Source organism: Leuciscus leuciscus (assembly GCF_965113295.1).
Source record: "Leuciscus leuciscus genome assembly, chromosome: 11".
Classification (NCBI taxonomy): domain Eukaryota; kingdom Metazoa; phylum Chordata; class Actinopteri; order Cypriniformes; family Leuciscidae; genus Leuciscus; species Leuciscus leuciscus.
Window position 1 is genome coordinate 18,139,670 of NC_138735.1, and position 27,139 is coordinate 18,166,808.

At 37.3% G+C, this 27,139-nt stretch overlaps 1 protein-coding gene across 1 annotated transcript; it reads left to right on the top strand.

Moving 5' to 3' along the window:
• On the top strand, nt 1-25,671 carry pip4k2aa (phosphatidylinositol-5-phosphate 4-kinase, type II, alpha a). Its single transcript, XM_082183856.1, has 10 exons — nt 1-888; nt 11,916-12,013; nt 13,102-13,198; nt 16,488-16,640; nt 16,774-16,920; nt 17,005-17,043; nt 20,164-20,277; nt 20,406-20,646; nt 21,316-21,419; nt 22,649-25,671. Exons 1-10 carry the CDS (start codon nt 748-750, stop codon nt 22,727-22,729), a joined length of 1,215 nt encoding a protein of 404 aa, XP_082039982.1. The 5' UTR covers nt 1-747; the 3' UTR covers nt 22,730-25,671.
• Nucleotides 25,672-27,139: the final 1,468 nt, after the last annotated feature.

The window sequence follows — 27,139 nt, forward strand, 5'->3', positions numbered from 1 at the left end:
CGTGTAGCTGTCAGTCCTTCAGTCGGGCAGTGCGGATGAGCCGGATACGCCAACTTCAAGCAATGTAGATATAGCTGACAAAATTCACACCGAATTCAGACTCGAACCCTTTCCACGCTCGGAATACTGGCTTCGTCTAAAAGTAAACATCTTTTCGGGGCAGACAAACGACAAAGAAAGAAAGTGGGAGTGGGATTTTGCTTGAGACATATTTGCTGGCTTAGCCTGACTGGGGTGCGTTAGCATGCTAATGGAGCAGCGCTGCAGTGGATGTCTCTCCACCCGCTCTTTTTTCCTCAAATTAGACTGACGTCGTTCAGATTACACTTCGTTCTCTATTTTCAGTTGTATCCGTCAGTATTTTTACTGTTTTTCTTTAAGTGAAGTGTTAAAAAAGCTCCCGAGGGGAGGCTGGCTTGTCAGGCTAGCTAGTTAGCAAGTAAGGAAGGCTTACTAATGAAGTCTTAAGGAGCTTTTGCAGTTTACGGGCGAGAACTTAAAATAACACCGCGGTTTGCTCTTAACTTTAATGTTATATATAACAGCAGACTGTTTTAGCACATTTGGCGAGTTATTCATCTGTCCAGCGAGCTAATAGTTGAGTTGGTACAGCTAGCTGGCTGCGGTTAGTTAGCTAACTGAACGTTATGCCAAATGATATTTTACTAAGAGACAGTTAGGACACCACTAGCTTAATTAAAGCACTTGTCACTGTGTGATAGTTAATTTATTGTTATACAACCAACAATGGCCTCGGCTGGTAACACTGTCTCATCGTTTGCGAGCAAAACAAAAACGAAGAAGAAACACTTTGTGGCTCAGAAAGTGAAGCTGTTTCGTGCCAGCGACCCTCTGCTCAGTGTTCTCATGTGGGGAATAAACCATTCGGTGAGTCAAACCTGCAGTCTTTTTCTTTGTTTGTGTCCGTTATTGATCAATGAATTAGAGTTAACGAGGAAAGAGAAGTTCAGTAGGCTATGTCTCGCAAACCGACAATTGGCACCATCTGTTGGATCCATGCACTTCAGGATCATCAGAGGTCTGCTTTGATTTTCTGTTGCTTAACCTTAAGTTTATTGAACAACATTCTGTTTTGTTCCTTAAAACATTTGCAGTTGCATGTTCTTAAAGCATGTGAACCAAACCTGTCAATGAATTGTTGACTTAAGGATATTGTTCATGTCAAAAAAAACTCTTCCAACATGCCCCTATTGATACAAACTACTAGTTTAAAGCCTTCATTTGTTGTTTATGCAGTAATGAATCTCATTTGTAAGTTCTCTATGTCCTTTTATGTGCATGCAAAGAGGTTGCAAAATAATATCTATATCAGTCGTGGAGTTGTGGGTGAGTAATCGTTTCCTGTTGGAAGTTTTGGTTGCAAGATGATAAGCTCAGAGGTTTACTGAAGCAAGACTCATCTCAGCTGATACTGGCTGTTATTGTTTGCACCATTAGTTGTCTTTGGAGAGGAAACACTCCTAGATGTGCTTCTCTAATAGGCCTGCACATTTCAGTTGGTAGTGTTTCATATTCATGGCTGTTTGACTGTACTTTGAGGTACAAAGTACCTTGTACTTTGTAATGAGGCAGTATTTAGATGCCTTGGTGTCCCAAGTTGTCCAGTTATGTTTGGTGTGACAGTCTTCACCTCCAGCTGTTTGTTAGACGTTTCTCTATGAATGAACTGTCTCAGACCAATCATACAGTGTGTTCCTTTTGTGTTCTACATGAAAGTCTCTTAAAATGTCATTTGGAGGTATTCAGAAATACAGCTTTTTTTCAGTTTCTCTACACTGTCTGGTGACATTTTCCAAATGGTAGATTTGTTTAGTTGTCTGAGATGTAATAAAGGTTTGTTATTTTCCAGTCACACATACCATTCTTAAGGGTCATTTTTCTGCTTAATTTGTTTATTTACAGTAGATAAATGTAGCCCGCATGTATGGTTGACATTTAAGAAAATGTTCCAGTAGACCAGGCATGAAAATAATGCAACTAGCCTATTTGTTTTGTATTCATGGATGGACTCACTCACTACCCATTGTCAAAACACTGAAAAGGTATCCAGAAATGTACACGAGGATATATATGTGTTAATATTAAAGTTCAACTGAAATCAAAATTGACCCTATTTACTTTGTAAGCGCATATTACTAGTCTTGTGGTGAAAAATGAATCCGTGCAAGTTAATGCACAGAAAAAAATTGTTTGCCGTGGTAATCTTTAATCAAAATCTGAAAAGTTACTTCCGGTCTGGAATGGCGTTCCTTCTCTGATGTAGATTTGACGGCTTGGGTTGGGAAACGCTTAACCACTCCTCAAACCGTTAGTCTGCTATGAGCAGAGATGGAGAGGAGGAGCACTAAAGTAAAACTCTGCCCTCTGTTCAATATTCCGTTTCACTGGGAAATACGTCACAACACTGGAGAAAAGTCGTTTGCAACTTCCGGTTCACGCGGAATTTAATATTAGTGTTGATTGTTTCTGTTCATTGGTTAGGTTAGTATTATTAGGTATTTAATTGGACACCCCTTTCCATCTATTTTTAGCCTATATTTTTGATGACTTTTGCCCTCATCTAACCTTAACTTGCATTGGATTTTTAAATTTTTTTATTAAATATTTATTAAATTTTTAAATGATTCTTTTATCATTAATCGTTTCTTCATCGTTTTTTATTCATGAAATATAATTGCTTATTTAACTAATTATATTTTTTAATAGTAATAAAATGAAAAGTAAATATTGGCTAATATCTTCAATGGCCAGAATTTTATAACCTATTGTTGAATCCCTTGTCTTAAAGGCACAATATAGATATTTATATTAAAAATATCCAAAAACCATTAACCACTAGTTAGATATTTTGTTCATTTTTCTACTCGCATTATCCCAAATATTTCCATATTTCCAACAATGATTATATCCACAGAAATTAGCAATTTTAACCAGTGTGAATTCATTGCTTCGCCCGTCAATGGAGTCATGTTCGCGTTATCCTCGGTTTCCACTTTCACTGTCGTAGAAACCACGGTAACACAGTAGTTGTACCTCTATCTAAGCCACTCTGTTGTTGTTTCGCTTAATTGTCATGGACCACAATTATTCGTTATTGTTTGCAGCAGGTTCTGTCTCCAGAGATTATTATCTTATTATCTCTCCAGAGAAATTATCAAATGATCCAAGAAAAGTTTGGGACAAGAGGAGAAATAAAACAAGGATCAATATCATTGTGGCATTAAAACTGTTTAACAAGTCTATGGCAGTGTAATTAAACACAGTATGTGTTCTAGCCTACATAAATAATAAGTAAGCCTTTTGCAAATGCTGTTTGTACGTTCAAATGTACTTTTAGTATGAATGTTTTGAACACATAAAACTGCGCTGCATTACTCCACCATTTAATTTGACAAATAAAGGAATAAGTTGGCATTAAACATTACGTTACTTTCAGCTTATTCTTTAGAATAAAATAAAATCTTGTGATCAAACATAAGTTACAAAACTGTATTTCATTACCTTATCCATGAACATGATTTGTGAGTCCCTCCCATTGATGATTGAGGTGAAGACGACATGTCACCAGTGAGAAGTTTCGCTGGAATATGAAGTTATTAACCTTTATTATACTAGTTATTTTGATAAAAAATTACAAACTAAAAACATATGCATGGATGAATTGTTCAAAATAGATAGGGTGAATTTCCATTTCACTCCAACTTTAAGCTGTAAAGTGTTTTATGTTAAAATTTTAAACCACAGCCGATTGTTGGGTTGTTTTGCATGATATAAACATCAACAGAGAGCCGTGGTGCTTTGTGCCATGGGTCAAAGCAGAGGTCAGGTCTTGGTCTTGTAGGGCTGCAAATGGAATTGGAGAGGGGGAGGCCAAAAATCACAAGAGAGTAGCGGAGAACAGATCCTTCCCTATCTGTGACAGCCCCATCAGTTAAATGCATTGACTGCCACTGACCGGAGCTAAGCAGCGCTTCTACATTCTGTAGGCTGAAAGTAAGCCTTGAAACTTAACCTAGTGTTGGATATTTTAGATATCAAGCAACTCTGAGAGCATGTGGTCAAGAAAGTTGAGGGTGGAGTAGTTGGTGCAGCTCTCTGTGGCGCTTACACTGCTAATGAATCATGCATGCAGCTGCAGGCCCTCACTGAGCTCAGACTACTAAACAGAAAAGCAGCGGCTCTTGACCACTAAGGACCACGATGCTTGAATTTGGTTAGCAAACCAGTGAATGGGGAATATAATGTAACATTATTCTGTCTCATATCAAGGAGCACCTCAGCTTTTGTGTTCTCAAGCTGTCTGTTTTTGTGCGTCTACAAAAGGCTAATATGTGCATTGAAAGTGATATGAGAATTAATGCTAATAAGGGGATATTCAGTTTAGATGATTATGAAATCAAACACTGTGGGAAGCGGTTGTTTTAGTCCAGCTCAATCACTTAGGCTGTTCTGCCACCCTCCCCTTTCTGCTTACTCTGTACAGGTCTTTACTCTCTCTTAATCTCTTTATCTCTTACTTTTCTCTTTGTTAAGCCCTCCATACTTCCCAGACTCTCCCGCCCTGACCAAGAGTTGCTCTGTCTGTGTTTGGATTGCATAAGGAGTTTCTAAAAATACTCAAGATTCAGCAGCCAATCTGTGGCACTGGGAAAATAGACACACTATTTTATTTTTACACTGCCTAAGGCAAATGCTGATCATCTTCAAAATCTTTAAAGCTCAATCAGAATGCTTTTATTAGGGCAATACATGCAGATGATTTTCACATGCTCTCTCAGTAAGATGCATTTCTGCTGAACTACACGTGGGATACTATTTGCCATTTACTTTGTTGTAGGCGTATCAGGTTCAACAAGAGATTTGCTAATCGCCATGACAATTTTTATCTGTAAAACTAACACTATTGATAGTCAGTTCATCCATAGGCACCTCATTCTCCTCTTCATTTGCAAGGCTTAGCTTATCACGCCTACACAAATTCAGTTTGCCTAAGGCCCTGTTTACACCTGGTATTAAGATGCATTTTGGTAAATCGGACCACAAGTGGATGATGGTAAATAAAGGTGTGAACAGGGTCTAAAACGTTTTGAGCTTGTCCACTTTTGACCTCTTCCAGAGGTAGTCGAAAACAAATTCGAACGGATAGCTTTCTTTGTGTAAACGCTCATGTAGCCGAATGTGTTTGAACAGCCACAAAAGACCATCTGCTCTCCACCTAAACATTATGTGAAGCGCGGTAGCAAGACAGGATTTAAACTGTCGACTGGAGACCCAAGTTTGGTTTGAAGATGAAAAACATACTAAGCACAATGTTCTATCGCTTTTCCTGATTTCTAACACTCACACACTTCGTTCATCACGGTCTTGCGGATATCAGAGCAGAAATGAAAGCTGTTGAAAAAGAAATGAAAGCTGTTTCTGTTGTCTCCGGTTGCGTTAATATGTAAATTGCATGATCTTATTTCATCCATTAGATCGAAAGATCTGAAAAAGCCTATGGATTTACCCGGCCATTGACTCTCCCCCTCGAAGTGGTTGAAAGTGAACAAAAGTCAACCAAAATGCATTTTAATACCAGGTGTAGGGTCTAAGTTTATTCATATGAGGGAGGGCAGCACAGGTGAATGACTTCCATAATGGATTTACCTAAGCCTTGAGTAGGACAAGATCAACATGTACCTCATTCATTTTTCATACTCATTCTCACTGCTATCTTTACAACAAAGTTCTTACAGATTGTAGATGATCACACACTAAATGCTTCGTCAGGTTTGCCTAAAATCTATGTTTTAATACAACAATTCTTGTTGCTGTTGCTATATATTCGTTTTTAACCACTGTCATTAATATAGCAGCTCAGTATCAGCACCTGATGAACTTTAATTTTAGAGTGTCTATATGAAATGACTTGAATCTGAGGGTTTAATGCATGTGGTCAGATGTCATATGTGACCTTTAGGGCTTTTTCTTTGGCCTTCTTCAAGAATTTTGAATGAGCCATTTGGTTAGATAGATTCCTTCCTAGTTTCCAGAACACTTTTTTTTTGTATCAATTTTTGTACCTAATTTTTTTTAATGGTTTTCTAAACAAAGTGTGTTGACATGAGAATGTGTTCTAGGGATAGTTTTAATGTTGACATGAGGGTGAGTAAATGATGACAGATTTACAACTATGCCTATATAACATATTATCATGTCAACACTTAATTTAGAAAGCCAAAAGTTTACTCACCCACAGTGTTGTGCACAAGTAAATGATGATAGAATTAAATTTTGTTGATGAACTATCCCTTTAAGGTAAATCAACAAATCAACACTCTTCTGTGTAATTTGTCAATATATAATTTTAACCTGTTTCAGATGTTATTGTAACTTGATTTTAGACTCATAGGCTCATATGCCATAAATGAAGGCATTGTTGACGTCAAGAGGCTGAAATACCGAACACCCCACTATGATGAATGCACTGCTTAGAGACAAAGAGCTTTATAAACATCTGGTAGGAGGATGAGCATTCTCTGAACTTAGCTTCCTGTACTGATGGAGTGCAAGCTTGTCAGCTCTGTAGCGGAAAACCTGACTTCGCTGCCATGGAGACAAACAGGAAGTGGTAGTGTGAAACTTGGCCGATGAGATGAGATAAGTGCTTACTTCTTGAACAAATGAAACCGTTGCTGCAGGCTTGTAAAACACCTATACGTGGCCTCAGCACGATGGGGAGTCTAAAGCAGTCGCCTTTGTATGTTATTTCTGTTTAAAGTATGAGGAAGGTAGTTGAGGAGATCCTGTGCAGCTGCTCCTGGCTTTGTTGAAAATGTTAGGCCACTATCCCTGAATCCTCAAAGGATCTAGCATGTAGGTGGAAAGTGGGACAGTGGAGTATGTTGTCTACTCCAGTTTCTCAGTTTCTAATCTTGTGCAGTGCAACGTCTCTAAAACTGCTCACGCTCCGTCACAGGCTCACAGAGTAGAATTTATTGGATCAAGGTTACCAGCTCCAATGGTTAACTGTTTTTTAGGCAGCTAAAGACACATTTGTTTCAAACCAGCATGGGCACTTATTCACATTAGATGTTTTCCATGTAACAACAACACAGTAAATTACTTTGCAAAGTACATTTTTGTTTCATTATTTTATTAAAGAGAGGGCATCTTGAGTGGACACGTTCGATTTTTCAGGATTAAGCCAGTCACACAAGACTTTGAGCATGCAAAATTTCTTCGAACACTGCAACGGTTGTGATATGATGTCACGCTCTGCAGTGTCTTTTTTTATAAACATGAATTCAACATATAACAAATAGTTATACATTCAAAATGTAAAAAAGTATAATCTACTCAAACTTTACTGCAAAAATATTGTTCTTTTAATTCAGCCAAGAGGACATGCCATGAAGTATCAATCTTCTACTAGTCACACGTCTTCACATGATTCTAATTTGAAGGTCAGAGTTCACCAAACTTGAACTTCGGAATTAAACTTTTCGCATCAGTTTGCATTTGTGGTCTGACACAAGTCAATGGAACGAAAGTGTAGTGTGACCACCCCTTTACTGTGTGTACAGTTAAAGGATAGTTCAGCCTAAAATAAAAATGTTCTCACCACGTTGTTCCAAAACTGTATTAATTTTGTTTCCTCTGTGAAACACAAAAATGTTGGTAACCAAACCATTTTTCTTAACATAGACTTCCATTGTATGGACAAAATACAAACTGAGAGATTCAAAATAACTTTTTTTCTTTTTCATTTGAACAAGTATTGTTTGAATAACCGTTTTTAGCAGAAGAAAAATAAATGCGTACAGGTTTGGAACAACTTGATGGTGAGCATGATGTGAGAGTTTTCATTTTTGGGTGAAATATCCCTTTACTTTGTAATTTTCTAAATTTCATTGTAAACCGAGGAATTCCTTTAGAGATGATTTGTCTTTTCAGTGTTATTTTTGCCTATCATTGATATGCACAGACCCAGGTGTCGGATATACTGTTTCACAAAAAGGAACATATACAGTTCCTTATTTGTCCATATGGTAAATAGTCCTTTTAAAGGCCTAGGTTTTGTCTCCAAAATAGGCTGTAGCTGCTGAGAGTGACTGAGAAGGCCCCCTACTGTAGCTGACGTGGGGTCACAGAGAGCCGTTTTCCGCTCACTGTTGCTTCACCATTGCCAGTAGACAGGCTTAGTCCTTTAGAAAGCACAGCTCATACCTCATCCTGCTCGCACATGTTTCTGCAAGCGCCTGTTGCCTCTTAACCCCTCACAACACCGCTTGGCTTTAATTGCATTTCAAATAAACACCGCATTAATCCCATCCTGCGGGGAAAAAAAGACATTGGCTTTACTGTGTCACTATTACATTCTGTTCAGAACAAAACATCGTCAGAAAAAGGTGTTGAGAGACGGAGATTTTCATCTCTTTCTTTTGCTTTTTGGTTAGCACTCTTTTGGTTTGTGGGTGATTTAGTGTCATGCTCTCTTGGCACTCATGCCGTCTTCAGCAGCTCTCTGCCTGTAGCTCTCTTGATCTTTGATAAATAGTGTGTACAACAGCCTGGCGGAGCAGCAGTTATGTTTCTTTTGGTCAGACAGCCCATCTATTCTATTAAAAGGATGAATGGTTTGTGTCAGCACAATCTAAAGAAAAACTAGTTTCTGTTTTAGTGATGAGTGGGCATAAACATTTATGAAATTGGCTTCCTGTGTTCATAGTTTTCGCTTCCTCATGACATTTAATTTCCTTTAACACATTAAAAAAGATTTATCATATTTAAAGTCCATAAATGAATCATTTTTGTTGTAATTTTACCTAATTTCTTCCTAAATGTGCTCTTCTTACCTATAGGGCTTTAGCATAGCCTAATTTCTGACCACAGCGTGAAAGATGAGCCTAACTCACTAAGCAGTAACCACAGCATGCATTACAGCCTCTTTACACTTGCTTGTGTCAGGAGAGAGGCGTTTTAAAGGGTTTCAAGTGACCTTGTTTAAAATGCCTGACTTCCTTTCGCAATTTGCATTCTTGTAAAGGTTTTCAGTAACCCAAAGCCTGCTCGGATCGGCCCATAGGTTTCCCCATGGAACCCCACTCATGTCCTTTTTGACAGAAATGAAGGAAAAAACATATTCATGGGTTTCATCAGGTCCCTTTCCACAGGTGTATAAAATCAAGCACCTAGATTATGAATGCAGACTGCATTGTGCTTGATTAATACACCTGTGGAAAGGGACCTGATGAAATCCATGAATAGGAATATTGACCTAGTCTGTCACTGTTATTTAAGGTTGCATGTAATGTGACACTTTGCAGGTCTAAATACCTACAGTAGATACCTAAGGGGCCGTTCACATGTCTCGACTTTTGCACGCTCAAGTTTGTCATTTTAAATGTAGAGGTGCGACAAGCGTGCTCATGTTTTTCCCAGGTGCGTCTACACCGTTTATCCTTTGCTGAAACTTCTTCGTCTTCATGGAGAACGCGGCTCATGATTGCTTGGCAACGGCAGCACTTTTGAAAAGAGGAGAAAGTGGCGCGGCCAGGGTTTTCCACGTGTTTTCAGACACTCGTGCATGATCATTTGACCTTTGCCACTTAATGGTTACTTAAAGTATGCCTAAATTCACTTGTAGCATTTAAAATGATTGCCTTTAGTTTTTAGTGTTTATTTATCATTTATTTAGATAAAATAGTAGGGCTGGCTGCTCCCTAATAGTCGACTAAAGTTAGTCAACTATAGGCTTGATCATCCAAATTTTAAATAGCCGCAGAAAAAAAGACTTGGCAGTCACGCAGTAACAGATCGTTAACATGGCAGGTCCATGCGGTAATATGTTATTTATTAGCGCATTATAATTATATATAAGAATTTTACATATATCAATGCATTCTTATCATTCTTAGAAATAATCATTCTTGGTGAATTAGCTATACATCAGTGTATAGGTCTTAAATTGCAGTTGTATTATGTTATAACAAACAAGATAAATATCCACAAGGAAAGCCAAATAATTGACTCTTGAATGTGTGCCATTCATGAAGAGGTTTTTCAAAATTGACATGCAGAACAAATGAGGTATTATCACATTTGCTCAAAAAAGAAAAGACGTTCTACCTCCTATAGGTAGCACTTACCCACAGTGCATTTGGCTCTGAGACACCCTTCAAATCCAAAAGCCTGGCATTCAACCAGCCAATAGGAAAGTCTCTAGAGACTTCAATGCTCTCCATTCTCTGAGAGGTCACATCACAGTGGGTCGATGCAATATCTCCTTGTTTTGGAAGACAACCTGTCTCCCTCCTTAACTCAGTTAAAAGGTTTGACTGACAGGCAGCGAGCCCATAAATGCAACTTCTTTGACCTTTGGTTGCTTTACTATGTATTTTCAGAGGAAATGAAGCGATCAGCTGTAAATCACACCTTGATTAAAAGCCATTTCTTACTGATTTAGATCTATGTGAGATCCTGAATGACTGCCATCTTCTGTGAATGTCAGAAGATAACACAATTTGGTTGCATTTCCATGTTCTCTCATTTTTATTTATACCTTTTATTTTTATAGATTTATTTACATGCACCCTGTAAATATTTCTACATTATTTACACGGATGCACATTATATTATCGACCAACGTGAACATAATCTTTAGCAAATCAATACAATATGAAAAATAAATATAATTTGTTTTATACTTAACGTTTAGACTTTGTAATGCCCAATTTAAACGGATTGATTTCATTTCTAATTTGATTTATTTATACAAAATAGTATCATAGTATCAAAATAGCAGCTATTTAATGTCAGCCATTTATTGGTTATTGGCCTTAACATGAAAATAATTATCAGCCAGAATTTTAAAAGCGGTGTATCCCTGTTTATTTGTTCTTTTTTTATTTTATTTTTACAGTATATATATATTTATTATTGTCTGTTTCCGCCGAGATTGTCAAACATAATCTTTGATCTCCCATGGTGCTTCATGCCTATTTGACGGCTTATAATTATCCTAGTACATTCACATCCTCAAACAAACAAATATATCACAGTAATGAAAGCCTTCTGCAGTCCTCTTGAGTTTAGTTAGTGCTATTGTTATTTATTTATTTCTTAATAGAGGGAAAGAACCTATGAGTCACCAGATCTCTTTGTTGGGATGAAAACTATCCACAGCAGTTTTAAATTCCCACTTCTCACAATGCAGCAGTTTCCGTTATTACAGTTTTATTACAAGTGTTGTTTTCACAAGAGCAAACTGTGCAAAGCAGGAACTGATGACTGTTGAATTAGTACATTGTTTTAGATCCTGAGCAGAGCAAAACAGTGCATTGTGTCACAGAGATATCGCCCTCTGATGAGCAGAACACATCACTCACACTGATGTGTTCCTGTACCCAGCACATCTCAGAACCTACTGTTTGTGTGCATTAATTGGTTCAGTGTCAATTATGTTAATCGCATAAAAATGTGCGGTTTTTAAAGCATGTGTGTGAAGTGACTGGTAGCAAGTTTTCAAATGTTAGGATTTTGTAGTTTAATGATAGCCAACAGACTGTTTAATCAGCTGATACAGTACTTGGCCATTTTATTATTATTTCATCAGCATCTGCAGTTAACCACACCCAGCTTTGTCTGTGATTTAAAAAAAAAACAAAACATTTTTTTATTTATTTAATTATATAGTAATATTCTATAAAATATTTTTCATAAGTTTTTTACATCTCATATTTTAAATTGTAGCCTATTATATGTATATTTTTATAGGCTGCCCTACTCTCAAGATATTGGTATTGGTCATACGTTTCCTTGCCCATATTGGGTGACCTCTACATTTGACTCCCATTTAAAGATTCAAACCCTGAACAAGTAACCAGTAACTGAATCTCTTTCCTTCTCTCTAGATAAATGAGTTGAGCCATGTTCAGATCCCCATCATGCTTATGCCTGATGACTTCAAAGCCTACTCTAAGATTAAAGTGGACAACCACCTTTTCAACAAGTGAGTTCCTCTCAAACTTTTCACTGTTCCCCATTCTCAATTGCTATGATCCAACTTTTAATCATGTGTTATAAGAGAGGTGAATCTCATGAAAGAACATGTCTGAATCATATATCATAAGAAAAATTCTTAGTACTGTAATGGTATAATATATAGTCACCATCAAATCAATGGATTAATGGAATTTTGCAGTATTTATTATAAATGACTTATACATGCACATCATGTTTTTTGGGGGGGTTTTCACATGCTCTCGTATTCTTTAATCCAAAAAATCTTCCCCTCCCTCTTACAACGACGTGTTTACTGGTGTGAGGGCGGGACAACCTGTCACTCACATGAGATCACAGCAGTAGCAACCCACAAACATCCAATCAATAGAGTGCTGCAGGGATGATGTATTTTTGTAGGCCGAAATAAGCACTTCCGAAGTTCCACCATCCCGAAGTCAATGTTTTTTTTAATGGTTTAATTTTGGTTAAAAGCCTGAAATAAGGTGGTCTGTGGTGAACACAAGCTTTTACGTGTCTTAAAAAAGGCAGTTGCTAAATCATGTTGTCAGGGACATTAAACGCCATCACACCGAACAGTTAACTAATCTACGCACTAATCTGCTTTCACAGCCTTGTTGTGTTTATAATCGCACTCTTGCTAACTATTCTAACTCACACTTTCAGAGAAAATTATTTTTACTATAAAGATTGAAATATTTGTGAGAAGCTTGGTTATGGTGGTGGTGATGTTGAAGTCGAGCGACCGCAGAGTGTATTTCTTGCGACAATTTAAACTTTTTTTGGAAAAACCATATTGGGTTTTTTGTCGAGGGAACCAGTGTGATGCTAACTTCTGTGTTTGCCTACAAAAATATGTCATCGTTGCTGCACTCAGTTCCCGATTGACAAAATATCCCTGCATTTTTTTCTTCATTTGTTTCACTCTGATATTCGTCACTCTAGAGAAGACTCGTATCTTCCGTTTCATTGTAAATATAGAAATGACTGACTTTTCTTTGTGAGATTGACCCAGCCAACTTTAGACATGTTTATTTGGTGTTTTCACTTTTATCTCTTTGCTGCTTTGCTTTTCAGAGAGAATATGCCAAGCCATTTTAAATTCAAGGAGTATTGCCCTCTTGTTTTCCGTAATTTGAGAGAGAGGTTCAACATCGATGACCAGGACTTCCAGGTAAGCTTTGTGAAACAGAGAGAAATGATCCAAGGTGTCACGTTCAGTGTCTTAAAACCACAGCGTAATATGCATTTGAATAACACAAAACACCAGTGTACTCCCTACTAAACAATGCCAAATAGATTGAGGTCTCTGTGAGAAAAGCCCATAATTACCAAGAAGTAATTTAGTCATTAACCACTCGATTTGCTGTCGTAATGAAGACCATTATTCCCCATAATAACACAGTAATGTCAGAGCTGTTCTTGCATCCTCCAGCCTCCCACGTTCAAATGTTCTTAATTGCCTTCATATCCCTCTCCCTATATCCCTTTCATAGAAGAAAATACCTTTTTTAGCAAGAATAGTCGCAATCAGTGTGCATTAGGCAGAAGGGCTTTTCTCAACATTTCTAATTTTGGCTAATGAGGAAGATATGCCTTTGCGTTTCACTGTAATCAGTTAGAGCTCAGGGTCTTGGTTAGAGCTCCATGTCTGCTTGTGTGGGTTTAAAAGGCATTACATTATGACTGTAACCCTGACACATACAAAAAAACATCAGCTTCCCAGAATGTGCTGCTTATTTTATGGTCTTGATTAGAGATGTTCGGTACGAGCTGTTTACTGGAAGTTTACCATAGTCTAGGCTTCCTATGTTATGCATCAGAGACGAATGAAACCTTTATTGCACTAAGACAAGCACCACATTTAGCAAATTTAGAAATGTGTACATACAACTACATATTTTCAAAATCAGCTAAGCAATTTTAAGGACACCTATAACAGTGGTTCTCAAGATGAGTTAAAATAACTTAAAACCAGACAAAATAAGCATTGAAAAAAGCCAAAACAACTACAAATCAAGATATTTCTTGATCCGCCCTCGACAACTGTTGCTCGAAAAACCTGGATATATGAGCTAGCGTCATTTTAAAAATGTATTTTCTAGCTCTGACAATGTAAATGAATAAAATCCATGAGCATTTTTATTATGAATATACTAATCTTTAATCTAAACAAAAAAAATTTACAATTATTTTTCAAAATCATTATCCAGGAAGTCAAGAACGACTGAAAGAGTTATTGTGGACAATGTGAGGCCTTGGAGTAAAACATTTTGAGAACCACTACCCTATATAATTAGGCTAGTTTAGGACAGCTTTTCATGTTGGTCATAAGTGGGCGATACTTGGGACCAGACGTTATGCCGCAAGTCAAAAGTCTGGCTATGCAAAACTACCTGCATGATAACAGCTGTTTTGTAATACAAATCTAGCTTAATCCCGCTATGATTTCCTAGCTGTGTGGTTTTTTCAGTCCGCCCTGCGTCCTCTGACAGCTACCTGCCTCATCATCACTATTTTCAGCCCATCTGTGCACCACTTCCCTGCGGAATGAGCCATCAGCTGAACAGCTACAGGCCCTAACCCGCATGACTCAGCCTGGGAAGCCTTTCAAAATCTCATATCCTGCTTTTGGTTTTGTGTTTAATGAGTATACTTGGTGAATACGGTGAGGGTATCTATGAGGAAATCCAACCACATAGATTTGAGGAACTGAGACGCATCAAAGAGGCGATAGGAATATGTGTGGGTGTGTATGTTACATGTTTGAGGTAGCAGACCTTGGAAATGTACGTAGAGCTGCTCAGTGAAGCTGTACTCGTCACTCACCCTCACTGAGCAGAGACCCTCCGGTCTTTTCATGTGCTCCGTGTCCACGATGAGCTTTTTGAGCTTTTTTTTCCCCTGAAATTGGTACAGACACAAGGGCAGTTGAAAAATAGCTGTGTCTACATCTAAGTGGTCATGTGTTGGTGGGCAGGGCGATTACAGTAAAGCTCACATACCCTTTTTCCATGAGAGCCAGTGCTCAGTGGTGAGTTCTGTCAACCTCTTTCAGAACTTGAACTTCAGAACTTTCGGCATAGCATAACTGACTGACTACTTAAACTGCCCGCAAACAAACATGCAGCAATCAGCATCACAGTCTCATGCTGTGCATTAGGGCGCCACGATATTGGAAAAAACTGTCATTGCGATATTTCGTTTTTCTGCGGAATGAAAACAATTTCACCTGATGATTTGAATAGCTCTATTTGTAAAGATTTAATCATTCTAGGATGATTAGAGTATTTATTTAGGGTAGTGCATCTGCATTCTGCATTGAAAATAATAAACCTGTTACAAGCATCTGAATACAATAGAACAAAGACACAGATGAAATAAGCAGTGCTTTATATTTTCAGGTAAATTAACTATTCAGGTACAGACATTGTATAATCAAATGTAAAATAGCACTGTTTATCTTTGTTAAAGCTACAAAAGTGATTTTCTCTTTCTCTTTTGTTGTTTGATTAACTTTGGTGACAAACTGTATTCAATAGAATGCATGTATCCAATACCGACTGCGTTTATGTGGAAACTCGCCGAGACGGGCATTTTGACTTAATTTTCCATGCACAAGTCCGTTCAAGCACAAATAGATAAGAAAGGGAAGATAATTCGGTGTTCACAAAACTTCACTTGCTGTCTGCGTGGCTCTGTGTGCGCACAAAACAGTGCGCGAGTTCTTGCACTTGATGTTTAAACTGACAGGACTTAATAACGCATGCAAATGATAAACTGTCACTCTATGATGGTTAAACTTTGCAATTAATCTGCAAATCTCATGCGTTCCGAGCCAGGGGGCAGCTGACCCCTACGGATCACCGATCAACTACGAACCCTATACTACATTGCACATCCTGCGATGTGACTATCATGGATGCGTTCTTTTGAAGTTTCTATTCATTGAAGACTCCTGGAAAAAATATTATGCTTTCCACAAAAAATACTAAGCAGCAAACTTTTATGGTAATTACATCATCTTGCTTTCTGGATAATTACATTAGTGGTTCCTGGATCAAAAAGAGCAGGTGTGTGCTGTACAGCTGATTTTTCTGGCTCAGAACTGTAATGTGTAGCAGGGCCAGATTGTGTGAAAAAGGGGAAAAACTACCGCTTTATAGATCCACAATTTTATGGTGTTAATCAGTTACTAATAAACATTGGTGGTTGCCAAAGTGTGCCTAAAGAAAATGTGTAAATAAATGCAAAGTTGAACAGATGCTAGTTAAAGATGGTAAGAGAAATTAGAATAAAAACAACTGTCTGTTTCAACTTTTCTACTTTTGATTTCTAATTCAGTGTGATGATGTTGAGATCTCACTTCATGTGTAAATGAGTGCAAGACCTGTCAGTTGCATCTATTTTTGTGTTTATTGTGTATGCCAAGACATCTTCTTCTTTTCTATGTGTGTTGGCAGAACTCTTTGACCCGTAGCGCGCCCCTCGTCAGTGAAGCTCAGGGTCGTAGTGGTGCTCGCTTCCACACCTCCTACGACAAGAGGTACGTCGTCAAGACCATAAGCAGCGAGGACGTGGCTGAGATGCACAACATTCTCAAGAAGTACCACCAGGTGCGAACACAAAAGCTCATACATTTCCTATACAAGCGCTATATACATTTGATTGATGTTTTACCAATCATTTTTAAATTTACATGCACATTTATAATGAGCCAGATGGTTATAAGTACTTTTCTCGCTGCAGTATATCGTGGAATTTCATGGTACCACACTGCTGCCACAGTTCTTAGGCATGTACCGCCTCACTGTAGATGGAGACGAGACTTATATGATAGTCACACGCAACGTATTCAGCCATCGGTTGTCTGTGTATAAGAAATATGACCTGAAGGTAAGGATTCAGAAAAATGAGTGGAAAAGTCAAGCGAGATGATGATTATATGGTTTGACATGTTTAAATTTTTCTTCTATGTAGGGATCTACCGTTGCCAGAGAGGCAAGTGACAAAGAAAAGGTCAGTTTCACCCTCAAACTCGAACTAAATTCTGAAGGGAAAGCAATATGTTTTCCTTTATATACTGTATATATATAAAATAAACGTATTGCATATATATATATATATATATATATATATATATATATATATATATATATGAAGAGTTCAGATGCAAAAGCCTCTAAGTGCCATCTGAAATTTTCTTATAGAATGATCATTTTTATCAAGCTCATATTTTTAAATTCAGTAATTTCAATTAAATGGCAATGAAAATTACCTATTAATTGTCATTTAAGTGAAATTACTGAACTTAAAAATACGAGCTTGATAAAAATGATCATTCTATAAGAAAATTTCAGATGGCACTTAGAGGCTTCTGCATCTGAACTCTTCATATAAATATATATATATCTTTCCCTGTGTCAGTCAAGAATAGTTTTCTGTGTTCAGAGTATATTGCATGTCAAGTCTCTTTGTTGTTTGTGTGTTTGTTAAAGATGGTTCATTCTGTAGTGGCTAATCATTTGTCACTTCGAGCACCTTAATTTACAGCGAAGCAGAGAGTGTGTATAAGAGTGAGGCGTGCTGATTTTAGAGCGTCTGTGATTATCGGGTGCGCAGATGTAGATCTATCCTATACTTAGTGTGTCAAGGTGAAGCAAAGTCCATGGTGCTTTTTTAAGCTATGGAGATTACACCAAGCTGTAAGCTGCAGTGGCATCACTGCGAATGTAAATAAAAAAGGATGAATTAATGACAGACTGTTTGCGTCTTAGTCATCAGAAGGTACTAGAACTTAACAAAGAAGAAATATGTTAACAGTTAGCCATTAATCCTTGTAATTTCATGTGTCTTTGTATTAAACAAATGTAATTTTTTTTAACAATTGAATTTTTAATAGCCAAATTTTAAAGAGATTTTAAATAAAGAGAATCAGCCAAGGATTAAAAATAATAAATTCCTTAATCAGCATCTTTGTCAAAAGAGCCTTGATTTCAGAGAAAATATCTTTGTTGTTCTTACATATGGCAAATTATATGAATCAGATTTTAAATGGAATATTAAATGGAATTATAATATGTTCTAATAATATATATTCTAAAAACTAGTCTTATTCAGTTTTACCACGCACAGTTTTGCATCTCAAGTCAATTATCTGGCTGTTAAAAATGTTTAGGTATTTACATTAGAAAAACAAGACCAAAATGCTGATTAAGGAAATAATTTTTTGCAGTCTCTCATCTGCCACATGGATTATGAATACAGTCCTTTCCTATTTATTCTCGGCTCTTTGAATAAATGCTGAACCTGCTGCTGTTCTATTACAGGCCAAAGGCAGCTTTACACATGACTGTTGAAACTGTGCCAATTTAAGGTCACTGCTTAACAGGGATACTGGCCATCACTGTCAGCCCTGTGTCCCACATATAGGCTATAGGATATAAGGCTTCACTCCCTTCTCAGAGGACTCCCTGTTTTAGCAGCCATTAAGCTGCTTGTTTCCTGGCCAAGTCATGAAGAGGAATAGAAAGAAAGGTTCATTTTCTTCACATGCTCTGTTTTCTGAGAACAGCCTCTTTTTTTTGTTTATTATTGCGCCTGTACATGTCGGTGCAAATGTGGACTTTGAAGTAACTTTCTCAGAAATATTTGCAAAGACAAATATTTATATTTTCTGGTTTTGCTTCAATGCATAATTGTATTATTCACACAATGATTTGAATCATTAATATACTTTTGTGAAGTTTACTGGCCATGAATACTTTTTTTTCCACATAAAAGTAAAGTCAAACACAGTCGTAAAGCAAGCAAGAGCCATTTCTCCCTAATCGCACATCAGATTATCCTCTCTCACTGGTTTCGAGTTCTCGTCTCAAGCCATGGTATGCTGGCAGTCGACCTAGAATCGGTTTTTAACTTTTTTGTTTGTTTGTTTTTTTTAGAAGATAGATCTTGTCTTTAGGGTTTTTTTTCACCATGAAAATAACCATAGAAGCTGGTATGACAAAGAAAGAAACAAATGAACTATGCTGCCTTATACTGTGTGATTCAGTCCTGCAACAGGTTAAATATTTCTCCTTTCGCTCCATCCCTGCCTGCCTATCAGGTTCAAGTCCATTACCTCAATTTTAAGGTCAATTTTTATAATTCAGAAAACTATTAACTCTCGAAAAGTGATCTCTTTGACTGGTGTTTGGAAGGTAGAGGTTGAAAAATGGCTTGGAGACCAAAAATTTGTTTCAGAGGTTCAAATTTGGTTGTCTTTGGAATAACATATACAGATGAATCTCACATGATAAGATTGGGGACGTGTATAAATCTGTAATGAATGCAAACTATTTCATCAGTGCCCTAATGTCTGTTCACTTTTAGTGTGCACTTATATTGTTGTCTGGTTTGAAGCGCTTTTCTCAACCTTTTCTAATGTTCTTCAACCCACCAGCAGAGCACACTTCAACTATCAATGATTTACCTAGATTTCACAACAGTTTGATAGGTGTATGTTTGCTTTTTAAAAGTTGGGAAATCTGCAAACGGTAGAGGCTGTTAAAGTCCATTAATATGGTATTTACTGGAGTCTGGAGCAAGGCTACCAAATGAGCTAATTACAGAGAATTGCTGGAGTGTGTTCATTCTGGAGGTCTAATCACCCCGGAGGACATATTTTCGGCCGCATTCATTTTCATTAGTTCGAACAAGCCATAAAAAGTTATTACTTAATTATTAAGTAGTAGTGAGTAATAATTACTTACAGCTGAATCATATTGAGTCGCAGCTGATTTTGGTGTTGGCGGGTCTACATTAATGTCAATGCATTGTAGCTACATACATCTTTAACTCTGTTTAAAGCTCATTTCTTTCATAGGCCATTCTGAATATCTCTAAACACAAATGTAGATCAGCTAAATCAGCCAAACTGTCAGACCGCTTGCCTCATTTGTTCCTATGAGGGTCCCTTGACACTACATGCTGCTGAACGCACCAAACAGCCTCTTTATTGTGAATCTAGAGCCCCCCCTGGTGTGCTGCATGATATTACATGACATGACCAGGGTATCAGGATCTGAATTTATTTGAATGTTAATGATGAATCTCTTATGAGTATCTTTAGCACACTAAATGTTGTTTCTCTACCAGGCTAAAGAACTCCCTACGTACAAAGACAATGACTTCATCAATGATGGACAGAAAATATACATTGACGAGGAAAGTAAGAAAACCTTCCTCGACAAGCTTCGAAAGGATGTGGAGGTAAATGATTTAGAAGAATTTGCTTTTTCACTCTGTCTGCCTGGTACGGACACAATGATATATTTATCTTGTGCACTTCCTCTCTCCTTCTACTATCCATCTGTTGTCTTCATTCTATCTCTGTCTAGTTCCTTGCCTTGCTGAAGTTGATGGACTACAGTCTTCTGGTTGGGATCCATGACGTGGAGAGGGCAGAACAAGAGGAGGTGGAAAGTGAGGATAATGAGGGAGATGAGGAAGGAGAGAGTGATGGAGGGATTGTTGGGACGCCTCCTGACAGTCCCAGTAACACCTTAGACAGCTCTAAACCACTCTCACCGGGAGACTTCGACCCCAGTATTGACGTCTATGCCATCAAAAGCCATGACAGTGAGTGAAGAAAGAAGCTTATGTGCTGTCTTATTGAAATGGGTCCTGTGAAGATATTCCACTGTGTATGATAAACAGTTTGAGCAGCATTCGAAGCCACTGTAAATGACTCTACAAACATACACCTGTGACCTCATTAAAATAAATATTTTTATGGACTAACCGTTTCTTAAAAGCAATAAGCCCCGTGAAGCCATAGTCTACCGTGAATTTAGAACAGCTAAGAGGACGCTGCGTTGTACCTAACAATGTATTTTAGCTGTTCTAAATACACTGTAGACTATGGCTTCACGGGGCTTATTGCTTTATTGGACATATGCTTTATACCAAATCATTTCATTTTGTTTATATGAGGACCTTAAAGTAGAATGAAATCAAAATTGGCCCTATTACCCTTTTTTGAATGCATGTTCCTGTGGTTATTGTGCTTCATCCATGCATGATATTCTTAAAATAAAAGTCTTCTAAGTTTTTATCAAAATGTAATAAGGCAGGTGGTGAAAATAATATTAATAGTCAAACATTATGTTCTGTCTCCCTGCTGGTATGTAATGGCCACCATTCACAATCAAATCAAATCAATTCATGATTGATAAGCGAAGACCCATCCTACTTTTTTCTGTACTATGTCACATTATGAAAATGTATTGCAAACCTTTTTTCCCCCAGATTCTCCCAGAAAGGAGGTGTATTTTATGGCTGTTATTGACATCCTGCAGCATTATGATGCCAAGAAAAAGGCTGCTCATGCAGCCAAGACGGTAAAGCATGGGGTGAGTGCTTTAAAACTAATTAAATTATTCATTTATTTTTGTAACATTTTAAGTGTCATTTTATTCATACGTAGAGCTATATCACTATAAAAAAAAATTCTGTTAAATTTATGTTAAAAAAGCGGCAGCTAGAAACTGTAAAACAACATTGACAATGCTTCTGGTATTATGGGATGGCATGTTGGTGCCTGTTTATTTTACAACTTATAACTGTGCATTTCATTAAGTTATAATATTAATATACCAAGTTACTTGAAGTACCAAAATCTGCTTTTTACCTTAAAAATGTACTGCAGTGTAATAATACAGGTGGTAAAATCGAATAATGATTAAGAATTCATCCTATAAAACATGGCTAATATTTGAGCCAGATATATATACGGTGCACAGTCAGGGTCACACACACAAACACAAAACACCAGCAGGGTAAAACATGACATTTAAAGAATGCAATAAACATTCACTAAATAGCAGAAAATTCAAGACAAAAACACCATGATGTACATTACCAATAACAAAAATAAGAATAAACAAAATATATTTATGTTAAATATATATTTTAGTTATATGTGGCAGGGACTTCTGGGAATGTCATTTTACTGTTTATTTAATTTTTTTACCATAAATTAAGACAATTCTTAGATTTTACATCTTCAAACCATACATTTGACAGTGTTTAAGAGTAAAATGACATGATGTGATGTTAAACCATTTACAATTGAAGAGTTCAGATGCAAAAGCCTCTAAGTGCCATCTGAAATTTTCTTCTAGAATGATCATTTTTATCAAGCTTGTATATTTAAGTTCAGTAATTTCACTTAATTGGCAATGAAAATGACCTATTTATTGTCATTCAAGTGAAATTACTGAACTTAAATATACGAGCTTGATCAAAATGATCATTCTAGAAGAAAATTTCAGATGGCACTTAGAGGCTTTTGCATCTGAACTCTTCAATTGTTCGATGTGTAGGGTAAGGTAACATAACTAAATAACAGGTTTTTACTTTAAAAAATTGCTAACATTTTTACATTGTAAGAATGGATAGAAGAAACATCATTAACCAAAAAATACTTTTTTAACATGTACCAAAAGTACTGTACAGAGGCTTATTTCAGGTATTTCTCTGTCATCTCATTCATCATGCATGCATGACTGAAACCTTTCTAGCTTTTATCAAGGCATCAACCTCCTGCTTTTTTTGTTTTTGTTTTGTTTTTTTGTCGAAGGCTGGGGCAGAGATTTCCACCGTGAACCCAGAGCAGTACTCGAAGAGATTCTATGATTTCATCACTACCATTCTGCCCTAGTCCGAGGCAGCTGAGTTGAGTCCACAGGGATGAAGAGGGACGCCAGCGGAGGGGTGTAGTTCACTCACTCGCCTGCTCTGCCACAGGGGGGCACCCCTACAGCAGCTACAACCACCATTCGTTTACATTTTGATTTTCATCTATTCGTTCTTTGTTTTTGTGGGACCATGAGAGTGATGGAAAAGGACAACAGTTACACCTTTTTGGGGGGGATAGGGCTTTTTACTGCTTTCTTCTGCATGCCCCTTTTTCTTGTTTGTTCCGTTTGATACTTTTCTTGCCTTTTAAAGTGGAAGAGGACGGAGAGAGGAAAGAGAGCGCATGTGATGATGTGCGGCTCAGTTAGTAGAATTGTGTCTCTGGATAAGGAGGCCAAAACAGAACTTCTCATTTCATCACACCCCTACCCGAACTCACATCACGCAGCCCTCGGCTGCCCGTCCTGAGGTCAACAGCTTCGCAGAGAGGCACCTGAAGCACTTGACCCCACGGCACCCCGCTCACTAACTCTCCTTACTCGCACAGTCCTCTTCCTGCTCTGGACAGACTAACAAGAAACGCTCTTTGAGCCATTTACAAAAGGAGGACCCATCGCCCCCTACTTGCCTTGTGTGGACAGACAGATGAATCTGACTGTTTTGCATGTTCCTTCAGTGTTCTGAGGCAAACGCGTTTGAAATGGAGGCGAAGGTTCTGGTAGGTATTTGTTTTTTGTTTGTTTGTTTTTGTTTTTTGTTTTTTTCATTTCGTTTTGCAGCAACTTGACAGGAGGGAGAATGAAGACACTGAGGCAGCAGGATCAGTGGTTTCTCTTCAGTCATCAGTGAATTCTGTTACATTAGTGATTCAGTTGCCATCAGCACCTTAAACTGTTGCACTTTTTATTAGGATCACTCGGTCTGTTACGAGCTGCAACGATAGCACTATGAGGCACTGTTCAACGCAGCCTTGCAGTTTCACGTGTTCTCACGCATACGCTTGTTCTCAGCAACAAAACATAGTTTACCTCTTGCATCGTACCAGGACACACCGTTTTGTGTTGTTTCAGTATTCCATGGAGGTTTGGGGAAGGGGTGCTTTGTGTATTTTTTTTTTTTCTTCTTTTTAAAACATTGTTTCATTTTTTTTTTTATTGTTTATGTCTTGTGAGTTTTGTTCGAAATTCTTTTGAACGTTCAAATTGGCAGCAACATAGATGAAACGTTGTATATTTTGCACATTATGAATGGAACCAAAATGTTCACGGAATCCTGTTGGTTCAGCAGTGGTATTTACAAGGGAAACATAATACCTGTAACGGAGGAGAATACTTTTATAAATGGCATTGAATTAGAAGCAGGTAATATGACTTAGAGATTAACGTTTGTTCCTTAACTTTTCTAATTCAAAGAAAAAGCCGCCTCATCCTATGTTGGTTTAGACTTTTTGATCACTTGCACATATTTTTACATAGAATTTTAATCCACCAGAATTTTAAAGCACCTCTCTGTGTGTGATTTGGTAAAAGTGTTCTGATAAATGAAGAATGTTAAAATCCTACAACACAAGTACTGTCTAAAAAAGAAAGGAAAAAGAGAAAAAAATGCATGTTGCATTATTTTTAGTGTTCAGTCTGGTTTAGCCCAGAGATGGTGTATATTCCATGCTTGGTCATACAATTTTTTTCTTCTTTTTTTTTTCTTCCTTGCCCTAAACTCCCCATTCCCCCACCCCAGGTCTATTTTTTTAAGATGGTCCCATACCTGCTTTATACTGTGTTTTCAATGTATACACTGTGCAAGAGTCGTGCCTTTTTACTCCAAATTATTTAATTCTGTATTTTTTAATCTTTTTTTTTTTTTTTTTCAAACAGAAGTAAAATGTTATTTTCTAATATTAGGGTGGTTGTTTAAAAAAAAAAAGAAAAAAAAGATTTTTCAGTGTTTTTTTTTTTGTTTTTTTTGTTTTTGTGGGTGTTTTGATGTTTTAAAATGTGCTGTTTCTTCAAACGAATACAACACATATACTTTCTGTTCACAACAACACAACACTGAAAAGGTCACAATTTCTTCTTGACCGGCTAATTCTATGTGCAAAGCCTTTTGGACAAGAGTGTGCATTGTGAATTTGTTGATATGAGTAGGTGTGGCTCTTGTTATAGTGTTAATTGTAAATTGTGTTCGGGCTTTCTCAAAGCATTTTTATCTGGAAGTATTATTCGGCACCAATGTTACAGCGTCTTTGGTTAGTGTTTCATTTTCCTAATAAACTGAGCGCTGTTTGTGCCCTTGGGAAACCATTGCACAGGGAAAATAAGAATTTTTTTTATTGTTCTCATTGGGTAAGAAAACAAACCCTTGTCGTCTTGGTTATAATATTCGCAAAGAACAAAACAACAACAACATGGGCATGACAAAAGAGGCTGTTTTAGCGGTAGACTTTGATAGTGTCATCAGAGCATCGCTTCAGCTTCTAATACTGGATTCACACGCAGCGATGTATATGTGATTTCACTAAATGTGGAAAGTGCTATAAGATACAGCTTCACTTTACGCCTTCTTCAAAAGCCCTCCACCATGTTCTTCATTTGCCAAAAGCATTTTGCTCAATGTGTTCATTGATGCACTCATCACATAAGCTTTGGGGGGGAAATGTCATGTATTTTTTAGTAATTCGATTTTTATTTTCTAAACATTAAAGGATGACGTGAACGGCTGGATTTTATTTGAATATGCAGGTTTACAGGCTTATTGAAAGAAAAAAAAAATCCCCTAGTTTGTGACTGTTTTAATCTAGATAGTGAAGGTAATAGAAGTGATGGAGAATCGCTGGTAATCTGCATCACACTCACGGATATTGTTGAGGGTAACCAAAGGGGAGGCTGTCTCATGTGTTATGATGTAAACCGATATACACTCCATTCCATAAGCATTGCTCAAAACAATAAAGCACTTTGTCTGCAATTTATGGTGCAATGTCTCTTCATGTATTCTGCTCATTTAAATTGCGTTAATAAGAGTCACCCAGAGAATTGACTTTCATTTTATGAAAGCTTGATAATTAAAATGCATGCAATTGTACAGTTTACTCGGTAAATAAATGAGTAGCCAATTGCTTAAATGTTAAACGCTTTTAAAAGTAGGCTACCTGAGAACATGGAACAGATCAAACATTAGCTAAACGCAATTGAAGATAAAGTAGAAAAAGCGCACCTAAGAATAACCATCAATATTAATATTTTATGGCGTGTGTGTGTGATCAGAGTAGTACTATTATTAAATTTCGGAGTACATGGCTTAATTTATACGCGCATAAACAGAGGCTGCCCGGTATAGACAAACACTATACGTAGCCTACTTTTGTTTACCTTCTAGCTGAAGAAACACTGAGATTGCAACTTTTAGCAAAAACAGTGGCGTAAAGTTTGGAAACGGACGTGTTACACGAGCTTAAGACAGTCCAGCATGTTAAAAAGGGTGATGTTTATCGTTCAAATGTATTCTTCATTTGCTAAAAAACAATATATGCATCAAGTAGACTCCATATAGCCATTTTAATGCACAGGCCTGTTGCAATGACTTGGGCTGAGTGCTCATCTTTTACCAATTCGTTCGTCTATAATAAATTGTCTTCTAAGCTTGTTAAACATTATATAAATGTTAAATGAAAAAATCTGGAATGGTCACGCCAACCTCGGCGAATAAAATAAGCGCGCAGACAGCTCAGCTGAATTGATTTAAGTACAACAACATTGAACATAAAAAAATAAAAACCACTAACACTCTCGGGGGTTAGCGATGTGAACCAATGTGTTTAAGAATACTACAGCTGACTGTGTAGATTCTAAAGAGTTTGCTCATCTCCCCCACAGGGAAAGTCACAAATTCAGCACCAGGCCAACCACTTATGATACGGGAAATGCTTATAATAGGGTACTTAAAATAGCCTAAATAATAGACTAAATTGGGATTTGAGAACGTAAAATTCGATACTATAACGTGTAATGTTTTATACGATTTTTAAGGGCCAAGGTCAAAAGTCACAGACAGTTTAACTCGTTTCTTATAGATAAGTTCTTCTAAATTCTAAATACCCGCCCGTTCAGGACACAGTCCCCTCGCCCGTACCCCATACCTTTCATTTTGAGGCCTGTTCCCCAAAGCCAAGTTATACTTGCGTAAATAAAAAGCCAGGGCGCTCATTTATATAGGCTATATTTAGTAAGTTTGTTATTTATTTTTTCTTTCTTGTTTTGTCTTCTTCCTCCTCCTCGTCTGCAAAGACTTACGGCATCATCTTTAAATACTGTACTGACTGACAGGTAGGTTACCAACATTTGGATGAATGGCCCACAGGGAAATATCAAAGATCAGAGAGGCTAGGCTATTCTGATTTCATTCTCAATCAACATTGTTCTGTAGAACTCTATTT

Bases quoted from the DNA above. Each gene is read 5' to 3' on its own strand.
- pip4k2aa (XM_082183856.1), top strand. From the start codon at position 748: ATGGCCTCGGCTGGTAACACTGTCTCATCGTTTGCGAGCAAAACAAAA. The intron at 889-11,915 runs GTGAGTCAAACC...CCTTCTCTCTAG, and splicing joins TGTGGGGAATAAACCATTCG to ATAAATGAGTTGAGCCATGT. The intron at 16,921-17,004 runs GTAAGGATTCAG...TCTTCTATGTAG, and splicing joins ATAAGAAATATGACCTGAAG to GGATCTACCGTTGCCAGAGA.